Below are 17,621 nucleotides of genomic sequence, written 5' to 3'. Positions count from 1 at the left end.
TTCCATGAAAAAAACCCAATCTGGTGGCAATTAAATCCTCAAACTTTTGAAATGATAGAATGATGATGAGACCAAATTTCTTTTGCAGAAAAAGAAATCTAATGATACAACCAAATTGACAATTTTGGACTGCTTTTGTTTTTAGTTTGGGTGCCTGCTACTTCATTGGTATTTCAAAGATGGGGGGGGGGGTGTTCACTAACAATGGCCAACATTACGAGCTATGGTTTAATATAAACTATGGTTTATAGTTGTGGTCTATAACTATGGATAGCCAGTTGTGACACAATCCTCTAAAAGTGGAGCTTCAGTTTGTTAGCACATATCATTCATAACTGTCTGAGAAGATTGACTAAAATACTTTTGCTCTTGAAGAGCACATGGAAAACTTCACAATCACAAAATACACTTCCAGCTTCCAGCAATATTAGCACAGAGTGTGACAATGACCTAACCTAAACTGGACTTCTAGTAGGCCTAGAAGTCCAAGAATTGTTCTTTATATCAATAGACCACCCTGCCACACATGCCACTGGCCTGCAGGTTTGAGTCAAATCATACGCTAGTCTCTTTTGGAGTATTGCGCTATAGCTATACATGGTGAATCTTGATGATATATCTATGCAGCACTTTTACTTCACCATACAGAGACCATGCACTCACCTACTGAATAGGGGACCAACTGATTTTTTTTAAAACCAATTTGAATCTAGTGATCTTACCTTTGGATCTCTGAGATGTAAAGCCTTATTGACAAGGTAATGAATGTCATCTACTGTAGGATATCTCATTAGGAGCATCAGGCAGTCGGCATATTCCGCTGTTAGTACTGAAAAATGCAACCAACATGAAAATAAAAATCATTGTTTGATTCTGAGCAGGATTAAAAAAAATAATATGTCACCACTAGATCTCAGGCCTATGTCAGATTGAATGGCAGATAAATGCAATTCCAATGATAATCAAACATAATTTTATTATTCAGAAGCATGCATTTGAATTTTTAATTTATATCTATCTCTGTGTTGGCCTTAGGCCTTTTTTTTTTCATTTTCAATCATTTGAAATCATTCTAAAGACAGTCCAAATTAATTGAAGAGAAAAATTAAAACAAAATGCTTTTAATGATCAACCCCACATGCAAGGATGAGAAGATGTTGACTCAACAATATGCCACATTAATAAAAGTAAAATCTAAACGTTTTCGTGCTCCAGCCAGTGGAAAGTAATAGCTGATCGTTTTACCCCTCTGGAAAAAAAAAACGTGTGTCCACTGATACTTGTGATTCACATTATTAAAATGCTCAAATTTAACAAATTGAAGATAATTTCACAATGAAGAAACCTCCGCAGTGGAAGCGTTCAAATAGAGGAATTATATTAGATGTGGTTCACCCCATTAAAATGCTCAAATTGAACATTGTGCAGATAATTTCTCACTGTGGACACCTCTACAGTGTGAGGGTTCACAGTGTGTTCACATAGTGGCCTATGTAAAGATGTCATGCACACTACTAATATGCTCAATTTCTACAGGGTGATGATTTACCATTGCGTTCCACACTGTGAACACACCATGGGACACTGTGTTCTATCGACCAGGGAAACACATGGCTTAAAAAAATACACATAACCCTATTAATGACTTTTAAAGAACAACAAGATTTACTTACAAAGTTCCCTGATTTTGATGAGCATCGCAACAAAGATGTAATCAACCAAGTCTAACATAGGTGAATCAGCAAAGATAGCATCCCATAATACTATCAGATCCTGGAATGTAAATTCACGACCGAACAACAACCTCAACCATCGTCTGTTGAACAAAATAAAGAATAATAAGCCATTATCATTATTCTTATAATACCACTATAAAAATACTACAGAAAAGCATAAAAAAACACTGCAAAATAGCATCCCATAATGCTATCAGATCCTGGAATGTAAATTCACTACCGAAAAACAACCTCAACCATCGTCTGTTGAACAAAATAAAGAATAAGAAGCCATTATCATTATTCTTATAATACCAATACAAACACTACAGAAAAAGTAGCAAAAACTCTGCAAAAATAGCATCCAATAATACTATCAGATCCTGGAATGTAAATTCACCACCGAACAACAACCTCAACCATCGTCTGTTGAACAAAATAAAGAATAAGAAGCCATTATCATTATTCTTGTAATACCACTTTAAAAATACTACAGAAAAAGTAGCAAAAACACTGCAGAAAAATACTGCAGCAAAAACAATCAGGTCATAAAAACGAAATTTCACGACCCCAAAATGACCATACCCATTGTTGTCAAACACATCAAACATATGAAGTAATTGTTTTAATTCTTAAAATACAACAACTAAAAAACTACAGCGTATAAACTGCAACAAAAATAACATCCCATAATACTATCAAGTCCTGGATTGTGAACTCACAATCAAACAACTACTGCAACCATCTGTTACACACAACCCAAAAATATGAAGCCATTGTCATTATTTATATACTATGACTGTTGCTTTACCAGTAAAATAAATTGATGGGTAAAAACTGACTGGCTGTCCGGGTATCTGTTCGTACTAAAGTTTACAAAAAATAGAAAATGTTAAGGTAAAATTGATAAAATAGAATTCAATGGTTTTCACTTCTAATATGAACAGAATTAATAATCAAATTCTTCTTGTATTCGTGACAGGCATTCTTGATTTAATTACAACACTTCAAACACTAAAGGAAGGAGGGGGGGGGGTGTTTCACCAAAAGATAGACATGACTATGTATGTGCAATTGTGCAATATAACAAACAATCCCAATCACTATAGACAATGGTTTACATTACAAAGATCTTGTTTTATAAAATCCTGACCTCTGACGTTATTCAATATTTAATGTTATTTGTATAGTTAAGAAAAGACACCCAGAAAGAAAGAAAAATTCATGTTTGCACAGACACTTTTGAGATATCTGAGACTTAAAAACCAATGTTTAATTTCTCTGCTAGTGTGGTTTCCATGACATTTGCTCTGGCGACAAATGCTCCGCTGTAAATTTTACACACTAAAGGAATGACAAATTCCAACCCTGAATTTAACAATCTTCCCTATCCCAAACCTAACATAAAACCCTATTGCAACCCTAACCCTATATCTTAGATGAAATAAAGCCCAGAGCAATTGTCACCAGAGCAAATGTTGCATCACCCTAATTGTACTCATCAAATTTGATACAAATGACTTACATGCCATATATCTGAGGCTGTATATCTAGCCTATTGAGATGAGTGTAGAGCTCAAAATCATGCTTCTTGAGGATGACCTCTCTTATCCTGTTGAGTTTCTTGACCAACGGAGAGGAAGGGTTGCACTCCTCCGGCTTGGAGAAGGGTTCTGATTGGACAAAACCACCTTGAGGGGGCGGGAAGTCATGACCGTGATGGAACCATGGCTCAGCCGTCTCCATCAGGTGACAAAAGAGGGTGCTGTAGTCAAATAAAAACAAAATATCAGGTATTAATGATAGTAATAACAATTATACTCCACTTTTACATAGCGCTTAATCAATCAAATGTCTCTAAGCACTTTACAGATATATTAACCCTGTCATCGGATCCTTGCATGCCCACGCACAACGTGTGCACATTATCCATTCCGTGGGGACTGGGAGTATTCTCTTAAGTTCCTACCGGGTACCCATTTAACATTTATTCATACAGGCTTTTGGCAAAAGAGGATGCCAAAAACAAAGTATTTATACTTCAAACCTTTATAGGCTTTACTCAATAAAATGTTTTTGTAATTGAACATGTGAATGTTTATTGAGAGAATTTTATTACATCCGAAATAGAAGTGATAAAAAACAACACACATACATTAACAAACATACTACTTACACTTGTTATTTCACATTATTTATTCAAAAGTGGTTAAAATCGTATTCATTTCAAAATTAGACAAAGAGGAAATAATGAACTGATAAAAATATATTATTGATGCGTAAAGAGAAGGTTTGAAATACTTTGCCTGATCGACAAATATAGAGATGTGTAAAAAAATATCATTAGTAATATCAAAACTGAGAATGTTGTCACTTGATGAAGTCAATACAATAAGGGCATATCAGTTCTAAAAGTCAATTATGAAATCAGATCTCTTTCTTCTTATATTGAACAAAGGATTATAGTTTTGCTTTCGTTTAAAATAAAGTTTCAAGTTACTTATCCTTACTATGAGTCGTGCTCCAAGTACTCAGGATTCATTAGTTCCGAAACTATATCTCTGCAAAGGAAACAGTGGATAAATAACAAAAGTAAGAATGACATTCAGGATCCTTTGAAGTACCAGTACTCAAAAGTGTACAGATACTGCCCAAATTTGTGCAAATTGTAGATAGGCCTATACATACTCAATAAATCATGTCATGATACTCAATTATTTGCATGTACCGGTATATATTTATAATCATTCAATTATAATGGGTGACAAGGAACTCCACACAGATATTCAAATGAAAATAAAATCAATTTTATGTTTCTGCATATGTAGCTTGATAATGATATTTAATATTTGAAGCTACAATTAGCAGAGCAACAACTCTTGTGACAAAGTACAGTAGCATTCTTCTAGCATTGGACTGACAGGCATTCTGTACCTTTTAAATAATTACACATATTATAGCTTAATGCAAAGGTTTTACGTGCAAATGCGAAATGTACATATAGCATTAAAACAATTCTAAAAGATGGCTTTTAAGACAAACATTGTTACCTATGAACCAATGTAAAATATGAATTATTTGAGAAAATACAGTGCGTGTATGGGGGGGGGGTGGATGGGGGAAGCAATACAGAAATTATATGATTTTGATGTTTGATTGGTCCCAACGTACCACAGGAGGTATAAAAGTACATGAAATGATTAAAAGTTGCATTGTAACTTTCTTGAGACAGATAACTAAATGGTGAATAATTTGAATTTATGTAAACATGAATGGTTGCCTGCAAGAATAGAATGAATTGAGAAACTGTATCAGTACATGTATCATGAACACAGTGTCTACTGTGTAAACGCAAGGGCCCATATTAAAAAAAAAAGGTGGTTTCCATTGTAGCATAATAATAATATATGTAATTTATAGTGCGCCAAATCCACTCGGCAGAATGCCCAAGGCGCAGTGAGAAAAAAGAAAGAACGAAAGAGAATAGGTACAAATATAATAATAATCGATCCAGGAACAATTAAGAGTAAGAGGCATTGAATAGACGAGTCTTAAGGTAACGTTTAAAAGTATCAATGGACGTGCATTCACGAATTGTCAGGGGAAGACCATTCCATAGAACAGGGCCGGCATGCGCAAAAGCCCGAGCCCCCCATGTTTTAACGGATTTGGGAATAACTAGGGAACCGGAGTTTGATGAACGGAGGGACCTCACTGGAGTGTATTTGCTGATTAGATTAATATTGTACTGTGGAGCAGAGCCGTTAATTGCATGGAATACAAGGAGAAGGATTTTGAAGATGATGCGATCGTTGACCTTTAACCAATGAAGGGATTTCAGAATGGGTGTGATATGAACATGTTTTTTAGATAGGGTGACCAAACGTGCTGCAGCGTTCTGGAGCTATTGGAGTTTAGACAACTGGGTGTTGGGTAAATTGTAAAGTAAGGCATTCCCGAAGTCAAGTCGTGAAGAAATCAGAGCGTGAACCAATTTTTCAGTAGCAGATTTTGACAAATATTTCCTGATGAACCCAATATTTCGGAGCTGATACCTTACAGACCTACAAATGTTGGTTATTTGATTTGACATAGACATTCCATAATCTAACATGACACCTAGGTTACGACACGTCTGGGACACATTAATGATACATCCCGAAAAAGAGACGGATGACAACTTGACCTTACTAAGTTGAGCCCTTGAACCAAATAGAAGGAACTCAGTTTTGGAGGGATTCAGTTTCAATGAATGACTATCCAGCCAGGAGTGAATGTCAGCTAAACAATTCTCAAGAAGGGCAATTGCATTTGTTGCATCAGCCTGGTTGGGTTTGAAGGAGAGATAGAGTTGGATGTCATCGGCATAGATATGATAATGGATATTATGACGTTGTAAGATATGTCCCAAACTAATCAAGTAAATCGAAAACAAAGTGGGTCCGCCCACAGAACCCTGCGGTACACCGTGAGAGAGAGGCATACTACTAGATGTGCAGTCATTAATACAGACAATCTGCGAGTGACAGGAAAGATATGACTGAAACCATTTGTATGCCTGACCCCTAACACCAAATGAACTGAGTGTATTATGAAGAACAGCATGGTACAAAACCATGGAATATACAGATTTTGTGTACATAATCACGCATATTTCATTTTCATTGCACACACTAAAACAAAAGTCCAATTAGAATGCACACTTTTGGCAAAGGACACTAAATTCATGCTCGAATGAAGCGCGATAGTACAGAAAAGTTTGACAGTCCATGCTTTTGTACTATGGTACTATTTAAATCAACTATGTGAATTTGGGCCAAGAAGTTAATCATAGTGCAAGAAGTCCCACGGGGTGTTTTAGTATAGATGAGAATACCGTTTCCTAGGTGTAATAGTATTACAAACAGAATACTGTTTACTTTAATAATACCACAGATGTAAGAATCCCATTACCATATTGTAATGAAGAGAATGAGTGGATTTTAATATCACCAGTCATGATAGATATCACTATCAATCACTATTGGCGATCGGTAACATGTCATCCAAAAATCATCACCACACAGAGTGGATAGCGCAATCACTCGCCAGTGGTGTTCGCTATCAATCACCATTGGTGATCAGTAACATGTCATCCAAACATAATCACCACTCCTAGTGGATAGCACTATCACTCACCAGTGGTGATCGCTATCAATCACCATTGGTGATCAGTAACATGTCATCCACACAACATCACCAATCGCAGTGGATAGCACTCTCATTCACCACTCGCAGTGGATAGCACTCTTACTCACCACTCGCAGTGGATAGCACTATCACTCACCAGTGGTGATCGCTATCAATCACCATTGGCGATCTGTAACATGTCATCCAAACATTATCACCACTCAGAGTGGATAGTGCCATCACTAACCACTGATCGCTATCAATTGCCATTGGTGATCAGTAACATGTCATCCAAACATCACCACTTGCAGTGGATAGCACTATCACTCATCAGTGGTGATCGCTATCAATCACCATTGGTGATCAGTAACATGTCATCAAAACAATTGTCAACTCATGTTGGATAGCGCTATCAATATCATTCACCAGAGGTGATAAGGAACTTGTGATCCAGTTTCACAACTTGCAAGAGATTGCAATAGGCAGTCAGTAATAAGCCATTCAGGTACTATTATGAATTGCGATATATATATAACATATTTTACACTCCTTATCAATGCTTTGTATATATACATAACGAACGAGTCACGGCAACGTCCAGTCGGTTACATAAAAGCCACTGCAAAAATTTGCTCTAAATCTGGATTTTAGCCACACTCACATCTCCTTTTCTATGTGTTTACATCTATATGTTCACTGTGACTATTGTGATTACTATGTGTGACTTCTACAACGAACTCCATTTAGAGAAATTTAAGTGGAACTCCAGCGTCAAGTCGTCTGCCAATACGAAGTAAAGGTAACGTGAACTACCCGTTACACCACCCGGCTAGTTACCCGTGTTTTGTTCTTGGTGAAACATATATGTACCACGGGGTTTCGAAGTATACTCTTCTTTTGTTACCGTGAAACCATTGTTCTGTTCGTATTGTGCTACCTGTTACGTAACATGTCGTTGAACTTGTTCTACCATCTCGTGCATATCCTTGCCGTACTTGTATGTTCACGTGAAAACTATGCTTTACGTTTTGATGTCCCATCTCTTCCAAGCCACGTATAGACAAATTACAATGATGAACTTTCAGATATACTCGAGCCCTTACATTTTGAATTAGGTTCTGAAAGTGTTTCTCCAAAAGTAGCTGGAGAGCAATTTTCACATCTGCTAACAACCTTCCTGTCTAGCAAAAGTGAATTCACACGTGAAGAAAGGGAAAGTCGGTTCCAAAGTCATGTACCAAAAACACTCTCGGAGGCTAAGAAAAAGAAGAATGAATTGCGGAAAAAAAGCATTTGGTAGACATGGTACGGAAGAAGATAGGAAAGCGTTTCAAGAAGCAGTCAAAACAGTGAGCTTCTTAAACAAAATAAAGCGAAGAAATGACGAGCGTAAGCTCACATCACATCAGGAAAAAATGTTCAGGAGTAATTTTTTTGACTTCGCGAAAAAATGTTCAGAAGGAAAGCTACTTTCCTCCCAACAGAAACCTCAGTTCTCTAAGGAGGAAGCTGATAAGTACTTTCTATCCAAATACTCTGAGCAATCCCCATTAGACTTTTCACAATTGAACTGGTTCCCCTGGTTACCCGATAGATTTGATACCAGTTTTGACATGAATGCTATTAAACCTAAAGATATTAAAACATCCTTCGAGCAAAGAAATCTAAATCAGCCCCTGGAGATGATGGTATTAGGTATGAAATCTCCCGACTACGCACAGATTTATGGCCACTCTGTTCACCAAAATACTCACTGAGGGGGACCCACCCGAATGTTGGAAAAACAGCAGAATAACTCTCTTACACAAAGGTGGCGACACGAAAGACCCTTCAAATTTTCGTATGATAGCTCTTACCTCCTGCGTAGGAAAGTTATATCACCAGATCCTAGCCAGCAGAACGATAAGTTACCTCCAAGCTAATAACCTAATCGATACCACAACCCAAAAGGCATTTCTTCCTGACGTTAGTGGATGTATAGAACACTCGAGATGCCTTACGGAGATCATCGCTGATGCCCGTCATAGGAAGAGAACAGTTCATGTAACATTTTTCGATCTCGCGGATGCGTTTGGATCTGTGAATCACGATTTGATAGCTCATACCCTTGAACGAAATGGGATCCCACCTTCGATTATTAGAACTCTCTATAATGGACTTAATGGTTATGTTCAAGGACCGGGATGGAAATCATCTAGGTTTCCTTTCAAAAAGGGAACCTTTCAGGGAGACCCATTTTCTCCAGTACTATTTATCATGGTGTTTGACCCTATAATAAGTTTCCTTAAAACGTTTGAAGATTCTCATGGATATGAATTGAACGGGTATAAGATTATAACACTACCATATGCTGACGATTTTATTCTTGTTACAAATCACAAAACAAAACATCAGAAGCTAATGAACGAAATCTCAAGAATTGCTAGATCAATGAATTTCTCTCTAAAACTACCTAAATGTAAATCGTCAATAAGTAGTGGTTCAATGAAAGAGGTAATCTTTCGAATTGATGGCACCCCCCTTACTAAGGTTAAAGATTCTCCTGAGAAATTTCTTGGTAACATTTCGGTCACACAGGTTCATCTCATGGTTGCATGAATATGATAAGAGATAAAATAGAAACAACCTTAAACAACATAGATTCTGTATGTATCCGTCCAGAGTATAAACTGAAAATATACACGAAATATTTTCTTTATGCAATTAAATTCCTGCTTTCTGTGCATGACCTCACTAAGACGCAAAGATCCAGTCTTGACAAGTGCAGCTCAAGGTTCTTAAAGAAGTGGCTGAATATGCCACAAGGGGCAACACTTGCAATTGTTCACTGCCAACAAGGTATGGATATTCCTACCATCTCCCAAGTCTATAGCGAATGTCATGCACAGACAGTAGCACATTGCCTTATTCGTGCTGATGAGTCAATGCCGCTATGACGGCATGTATAGCAAGAGAAGAATCTTACTCTAGGAAGTCGTATGGTAATACTGATGCTAGAGATATGGTAAACAGGCGCGCCGGAACACTTTCAGTTTTGGGGGGGCAAAATCCCGAAGCTTGGGCACAATATTTTTGACAGCGTGAGATACCGAAGCGATCGAGGGGGAGAGGGCGTGGGACCCCCCCCCCCCCACGGTAAGGACTTTGTGTAAAAATGGAGTTTAAAAGTTACGTTTCTAAGAGAATTCAAAAATAAATATCTTGAGAATTAAACATAGAATTCACTACGAAAGACTATACTCAGAGTTTATGAGAACCTATGAAATCTACGCGCAAAACGATCGCTTAATTCGGAATGTGGTTTTCGTGTCTGATCAATTAAATTACGTAATACGCTTATATTGACTCAAAATACCAGAAATTACATTTTTCATGCAATATCCTTTCAGAAATATTTATTTATGTACATTTACATACACGGACGACGCGAGAGAGCACAATTATAAGTTTCAAGGAGTGTATTAAGCAGAAGAAGCGTAACAACAGAAACAAAATACATTCTAATGAATGTCTTTTTAAATTCAAAATGCCATACTGTTCTGACGTGGCAGACGACGATAAGCGCTTAAATCCCATTCTATTTAAATCATTTCTGACCTCAGCATTGGAGAGAGTCCCTGATTATCCATGCATAGGCAAAACGTTTCATATTTTGTAACTGGAGGAAAAAGAAATATGACCTGCTTAATTATTGTCTAACAATTTAAAACTTTTCTGAAAATTTAAAACATTACTCGATTTATGTGTTTCCTTTGGCATGTTTTGTATGGCTGGGAAGCACTTTTGGATGACCCCTTCAAAATCTTCTTTTTTCTTTACATATTTTCTGGGGAAAATGTGACCATAACTAGGAAATGATGAATATCAAATTCCAGGAAATATTCATTTGTAAATAATCATGAACTAACAAACTACGGCAGTTCATAATGTACATTATGTAACATTATTTAGAAGAAAACAATTACATTCCAACAGCGGATGTGGTTGACGGTACACCATGTGGAGTTTTCGAAAAAAAAGTGGATAGAGGAAGAAGTGAAATTGATAGGAGGAAGTAGACAGTTGATAGTCGAGTATTTTTTGTTCAAACGAGCGTAGTCCTGATAAAGACAGTAAACCAGAAAAGGTTGAAGAAGAGGCTTGATTAGTTGATAGATGAGTACTCCTGCTCTGCACTCCATTCGCCGACTCAAGCTAGCATCTTCTCATTTATCCAATAAGCAACTACTCAATCCTCTATAACTCTTTAAACTTTTCGGTTTTACAGCTATTTCCAGATTCCATATGTTGCTCGAGTAACTAGCGTTCACGCGCGTTGGTGATATCGGGTCCGGGGAGCGTTTCATGAAAGGACTTGTAGGACGTTTTATCCGACAAGTCATGTTTTATCCGACAGTTACTATGGTAACAATGCTTCTCAACGGCTTATTTCGAAAGGGTGGGTGCTGTCGCGTTAGGGTGCGTCAACGCGAACGCGAAGATTCGTCCAAAGCCCCCCCGGTTTGGCCGAAAGGGTGCGTTGGGAGCGCCACGTCGCGTCGCGTTCACTGGAACGCGCCCTTTCGTCCAAAGCCCCCGGTTTGGACGAAAGGGTGTGTTTAATAATAATGAATAATTAAATACAAATATTTATAAGAAAGCTGAATATAAGGTATTTTGTCAAACATTGCCAATTTGCACGTAAAATAGTGGATTTTCAATCATTTAAAGCATTGACAATTTGAGGAAAAGAAAGAAAAGTTCAACTAAGAATAATAATGATAATAATAATAATAATAATAATAATAATATAAAATCAGATACCCACCCTTGCAATAAGCCACTTGGCGTGAAAATTATTATTATTATCATTATTATAAGTATTATTATTATTATTGTTATTATTTTTATTATTATAAGTATTATTATTATTATTATACAAACAACACGCACATATTATTATTATTATACACACAACACGCACACATGCACAACAGATACATCTCACAAAATATACTGAGGCAGGGTCTCAAGTGTAAAATATAGTAAGGTAGGGTCTGAAGAGTTAAACGTTGTGAATGCTGACCCGACATCAATTTTGGCCTTGCCTTTCCAGGACACATCTGCCGTAAGTTTTATAATTTGGGGGACACCAAATATCTCCAGGTATACGAATGTTTTCCTTTGTAATAAATACACACCTGCTAAATATAAAATTGAAGGTAAGTTACTTTTATTTATTTGAAAGAACCTTGAAATCAGTCATAATTTTTACATGTATCAATATTATACCATAAAACATTTCCACCGAAAAAATCCTCATGCAGCATGCCGTCATTGTTTTTTTTTACCTTAAAAAGAATGTTTGTGCCATATGATGATTTATGTTCCTATGCAAATTTCACATATCACTCGTCTTTTTTGTTTGTTCAGCTTTCTTATATTTGTATTTATTTATTCATTATTATTAAACACACCCTTTCGTCCAAACCGGGGGGGCTTTGGACGAAAGGGCGCGTTCCAGTGAACGCGACGCGACGTGGCGCTCCCAACGCACCTTTCGGCCAAACGGGGGGGCTTTGGACGAATCTTCGCGTTCGCGTTGACGCACCCTAACGCGACAGCACCCACCCTTTCGAAATAAGCCCTTCTCAACCAATCAGAATACAGGAAAGTTGTCAGATCTTACAACTTGTCGGACGAAATTATTGATGAATCACCACCCCGGTCTGAGCGTTTCTGGGCGACAGCGCGTTTGTTAGCCGACACAGCCAGCATGCAAATTTTTTAGTCTGAAATGTGTTCATTAATAGGCCCCCATTCCACAGAACGGAGACCATTGAAAGACCACTGAAAGACTTAAAATTGGTGAGGTCTTACAGCGGTTTTCAAGATCAATGAAATTTGTCATCTCTGTGGAATGGCTCAGAAAGACCCCTCAAAGAACTCTGAAAGACTGATGGATATTTCTTGTCGTACTGGTCTTAGACTAGTCCTCTCGAGATCTTTCAATGGTCTTTCAGAGATATTTCATGCAATAAGTGATCTTTCTGAATTCTTTCCATGGACTTTGCCTGGTCTTTCAATGGTCTTTCAATGATCTTTCAATAATCTCTCATGAGTCTTACAGTGATCTCCGCAAAAATCTTGAGAGACTGCCGAAAGATCAATGAAAGACTATGAAGACCTTTGAAAGTTCATCGAAAGACCGCTGAAAGACTGCTGAAAGACCACTGAAAGACAATTTTCCTGTAAGACCGTTGTAAGACTGTTTTGAACCGTTTCAAAAAGTTTTGGAGCCCATGAAGACCAAGACCGGGACCACGAAGACCACTGAAAGATTGGTCAGGACTCGTGTAAGACCTCAAAGACCATTGTAGGTTCATTGAGAGACCTCTGAAAGATCAACCAAAATTCATGGTCTTTCAAAGGTCTTCCAGCGGTCTTGTTCTCTGTGGAATGGGGGTTTAAAAGGTTAAACGTTATCACACTGTAATAAGATGGAAAAGGGGCTTATCAAAGGTATGTTTCACAGAGGGACATGTTCGTCAAAAGACGCAAGGCTTACTAAGATGTGTAATTGCCCCGTCAGGGGCGAAATTTTTTCATTTTTGACAAAAGAAATGACAATTCTTAGGCAGAAAAGTGCCTTCATCGTTTACTTTTGTCCTTAAATAATATAATTTTTCTACTTTTAGGGGGGCACATTGGGGGGGGAAAATCTCGTTTTGCCCCCAAAAAATTTTCTTTGGGGGGGCAAGTGCCCCCCCTGCCCCCCCGCTTCCGGCGCCCTTGATGGTAAACATTGCAATGAACACCACGCCTGATAGAAAATGGTCGAAATTGAAATCAAATATCACATGTGCTGTTAAAAACAAATATCAAGATATATGGACCGATAAGGTTGAGGGATTGCTGCTCCAAGGTAAATTCTTGGAGCTCATGAGGCTTGAGCAGGAAGATCTCACCTGGAAAAGTATTATATACGACCTACCATCCAAAGTTCTTAGTTTTGCAGTCAGGTCATCTATTGACTGTCTCCCTACTTTCAGGAACCTTCAGAGATGGGGTAAAAAACTTTCGGCAAATTGTAAACTGTGTGGAAATAAACAGACCCTCCTGCATGTTCTAAATGGATGCAAAATCATGTTAGAACAAGGTCGATACACATGGAGACACAACAACATTTTGAATGCGATATACGAGTGTCTTCAGTCATCAATATCTGGAGATTACACTCTCCGAGTAGATCTTCCTGACAAAGCCAATCATCCCACAATTCCTATGAATATTCTACCGACTCCACTAAGACCCGATCTTGTTCTTTCATCTGTCCAAAATAAAGAAGTCATTGTTGTTGAGCTCACAGTTCCCTTCGAACAGAACATTGATTCACGTCATGTGAGCAAATGCAATAAGTATGCACCTCTAACTAATGACATTATTGACCAGGGATATTCATGCAAACTTTTCTGTATAGAAGTAGGTTCAAGAGGTTATGTGTCTAAGCAAAATAAAGTTAGAATCAAATCATTACTCAAAACGATGAAACTAGGGAAGAAAAACAAAGCGATGTTAAATAGAATAAGCAAGATGAGCATCATGACTAGCTATTCTTTGTTCCTTGCAAAAGACCAACCAACTTGGACCGATCCCCCATTGCTCAGTGTCCCGGAAAACAACCAAAGCTAGCCTTCTTTATCTGCTTGATAATTTTGACCATTATAAAGATGAGTAACTCCACTTTTTTTTCTCTCAAGATATAGGTATTGTGATCTCTAAATTATAATTTATATTCAGTGACGTTTATGAAACAATTACATGTATACTTATTGTCTAATAATAACATACATAGAATGTGAATCAATCAAACAATATATTTCATTAAATCAATGGATTATTAGTAATATCTATAACTTCCAAATGTCAATCAGAACAATTTGAACTTTTTTTTTTTTTACATTTATTAGTCTATCTATTTTAAAACATCATAATTACAATAGTTCACATAATGGAAATATTTATCATAACAAGATTCTATGAACTTGAATAAGTACGTAACACTGTTTTCGTTGTGGCGATGCGTACCTATATGTATATATATCTTTATCACAAAGTGATGGTTCCAATTTTGTATTTTCTTATTACTGTCTGGTCCCTCTCTTCATCTCTCTTTCATTTCATTGAGACAGTCACCTTTCGTTTTCATTTAACATGCTTGTAACTTTCATCTTTCTTATGCAATGTAAATTATGTGTTAAATCTTACTATATGTATTGTACCTTATGAATTGTTCAATTAATATTATGTATTATCACCCTGCCTATTGCCAGTGAAGGGGAATTTGTCCCATAATCACTGGCAGAGGACCTGGGTTTATTGTAACTTCTCTATTTGACTATGAAATAAAGATGATTTATATAATATGTCAGTGACACAACATTTGCTCCTGTGACAATCATTCCTGGGCCCGTCTTACAAAGATTTAATATTGACCCAATCAGTCGTTATTCTATGGAAATCCATCAGTGTCATAATTTTGTCCACAGGAAATTTGCAAAATGTCCTTTGTAAACAAAGGAGAACACATCAAATTGTCAAGAAATCAATTAATTTATGGATATGCATTCATATCTAGAAATTTTTTTGAACAAACATTCATTTAATATGTTGACTTTGCTGGCTTTCCATAGTTGCGATTGATTCGATCAATCGCAACTCTTTGTAAGACGGGCCCCTGGCTTTATTTGCCTAAAATGTAGGGTTAGAGACCTAGAGTTAGGGGGTGGCAATAGGGTTTTATAGGGTAATATAGGAGCGCCTTCAGTACCTAACAAGGTGGATATGCGCCAATATAAATACCCTATATTATTATTATTTATGTCAAAGGCATAATGGATAGGTTTAATGCAGGGAATAGTGTTAAGTACAGGGTGGAAGCTGGACATTCAGTTAGTGTGTGGAATTTATAGCGGGGTAATTGTCGCCGGAACAAACATCATGGAATCAATGCAAATTAATGAACTTTTCAAGAAAAAGATGAGAAAAATGAGACTCTTTCCCAATGAATATGAACACCATGAAGCAGAAAAAACAATTTTTATTAAAAACCACGTCCAAATCTTTGCTTTAAACAGCAGAATATATTCTGTGTGATAAATCATCATCTAATATTTACTAATAGAATGAAATGGAAATGGAAATAGGTTAATGTTGAGTGGGCAATTCCATGAATTATTGAAAACAAATTTCCTGAAAGTTTATTTTTGCTTCACTATCTCAAATTCAAGTCAATATTTTGGTTAAAAGGCATATAGAGTGTGTGTGTGTGTATTTGAGTTTTGTCAGACGTGTATCAATCAGATATGATTATTTATGTCTGGGACCGACCTTTAACGTCACCATCCGAAAGAGGTTGTGAATACAAAGTGGTCTTTCTTCAAGCCCCAAATGTTTTTTTATTAAGAAAAATCCAAACCATTCAAGAAATAGTTAATAGGACTAACCCAGTTTTTCAAACTTGGGCAGAAAACTTTTTGTCTTTTTTCAGATCTATGGATAAAATTAAGTTCACTACATTGTATGTCACATCTAATTAAAAAAAATATTCAAAAGTGAATTACCCAAAAGAGGGGGAACATCTTAAATTTGCAGTGCAGGACAAAATGTAATAACGAACCGTAATGTTATTTCAGCATGTTTTTTTTACAGGATAAAATCATCAATCTATCATGTTACATGTACATATTATCAAATGAATTGATAACTGTCTGGCAATAACATGAATACCAGTTTGTTTTGTTTCAACACAATTTGAAGAGATAAGGGAACAAACTTGTGTCTTGATTTTTCATGTCCTTTTTGCAAAATTTAATGTACGAAATATCAAGTTCTTATCCATTTCTGAATTGTGTTTCAGGATTCAATTTGATACAGTGAATAGGGTTTGTCTAGAGGTGATGGCACTAAAAAATATATATATAAATATAATCAAAGCAAAATTGGCCTACATGTGTCCATAAAGTGTATCGAAACTAATCATGGAATTGCCCAATTGATGTACCCAAGATGGGTGTTTCATAAAGCTGTTTGTAAGATACGAATGACTTTACACACGACTGGTGATCCTTTCTTGTGCTATCTGATATCCCTATGTAATTGAGTTATGACCCAAGAACAGGTTCCAGTCGTGCATAAATTTGTTCGTAACTTTACGAACAGCTTTATGAAACACCTACCGGATGAAGGAAGCTAGAAAAAGGTTGCTCAAAGTTCACACAGCAAAAAAGAATCCTCGGATTTAATGAAAATGTGAGGAATGTTACATGGAAAAGATAAATATTATGAATTAATTTTTTAACATGTGAAATAGAATAATATTACAACCTTTCATTTGGACCAACAACTCTGTGCATTGCAGCATTGGTGTGGTATGAAGAAAACAGATGATATATAAAAAATTACATACACATATACATTTATTACAATAATCATAATTCAAAATACTGTTAGATAACAGAGAGCTTAACACATCACGTATTACTTCAAGCAAAGAAAAGAGAGGAATGTAAATTAGTATCATGCAATTTATCTCTACTCATGCACAATCATGCAGTGATCTACAAACTGTTTTATTATCTGCCTTTAAGCATCATATCAAAAGCCAAATCAACTATGCAGTATTACTGGAAGGCCATGAGGAAACTGAATACAACGATGCTATTTTCATTGAATTTCATCTAGACTCTCATAGCACCT

General features: G+C 36.6%; 1 protein-coding gene across 3 annotated transcripts in view; it reads right to left on the bottom strand.

Moving 5' to 3' along the window:
• LOC121411538 (TBC1 domain family member 5-like) overlaps positions 1-17,621 on the bottom strand; it is a 45,272-nt gene that overhangs the window by 9,942 nt on the left and 17,709 nt on the right. For 2 of the 3 annotated variants that reach the window (XM_041604320.1, XM_041604321.1), the window contains exons 8-12: positions 17,250-17,270; positions 4,226-4,276; positions 3,241-3,480; positions 1,674-1,816; positions 723-829 (exon numbers count right to left, since the gene is read on the bottom strand). In XM_041604320.1, the coding sequence (XP_041460254.1) occupies positions 723-829; positions 1,674-1,816; positions 3,241-3,480; positions 4,226-4,276; positions 17,250-17,270 (562 nt within the window). The remainder of the gene's footprint in view (positions 1-722; positions 830-1,673; positions 1,817-3,240; positions 3,481-4,225; positions 4,277-17,249; positions 17,271-17,621) is intronic. The other variant, XM_041604322.1, reaches the window with a different exon arrangement.

This window comes from Lytechinus variegatus, chromosome 3 (genome assembly GCF_018143015.1).
Source record: "Lytechinus variegatus isolate NC3 chromosome 3, Lvar_3.0, whole genome shotgun sequence".
Lineage (NCBI taxonomy): Eukaryota > Metazoa > Echinodermata > Echinoidea > Temnopleuroida > Toxopneustidae > Lytechinus > Lytechinus variegatus.
This window is presented reverse-complemented; position numbering and strand designations above follow the sequence as displayed.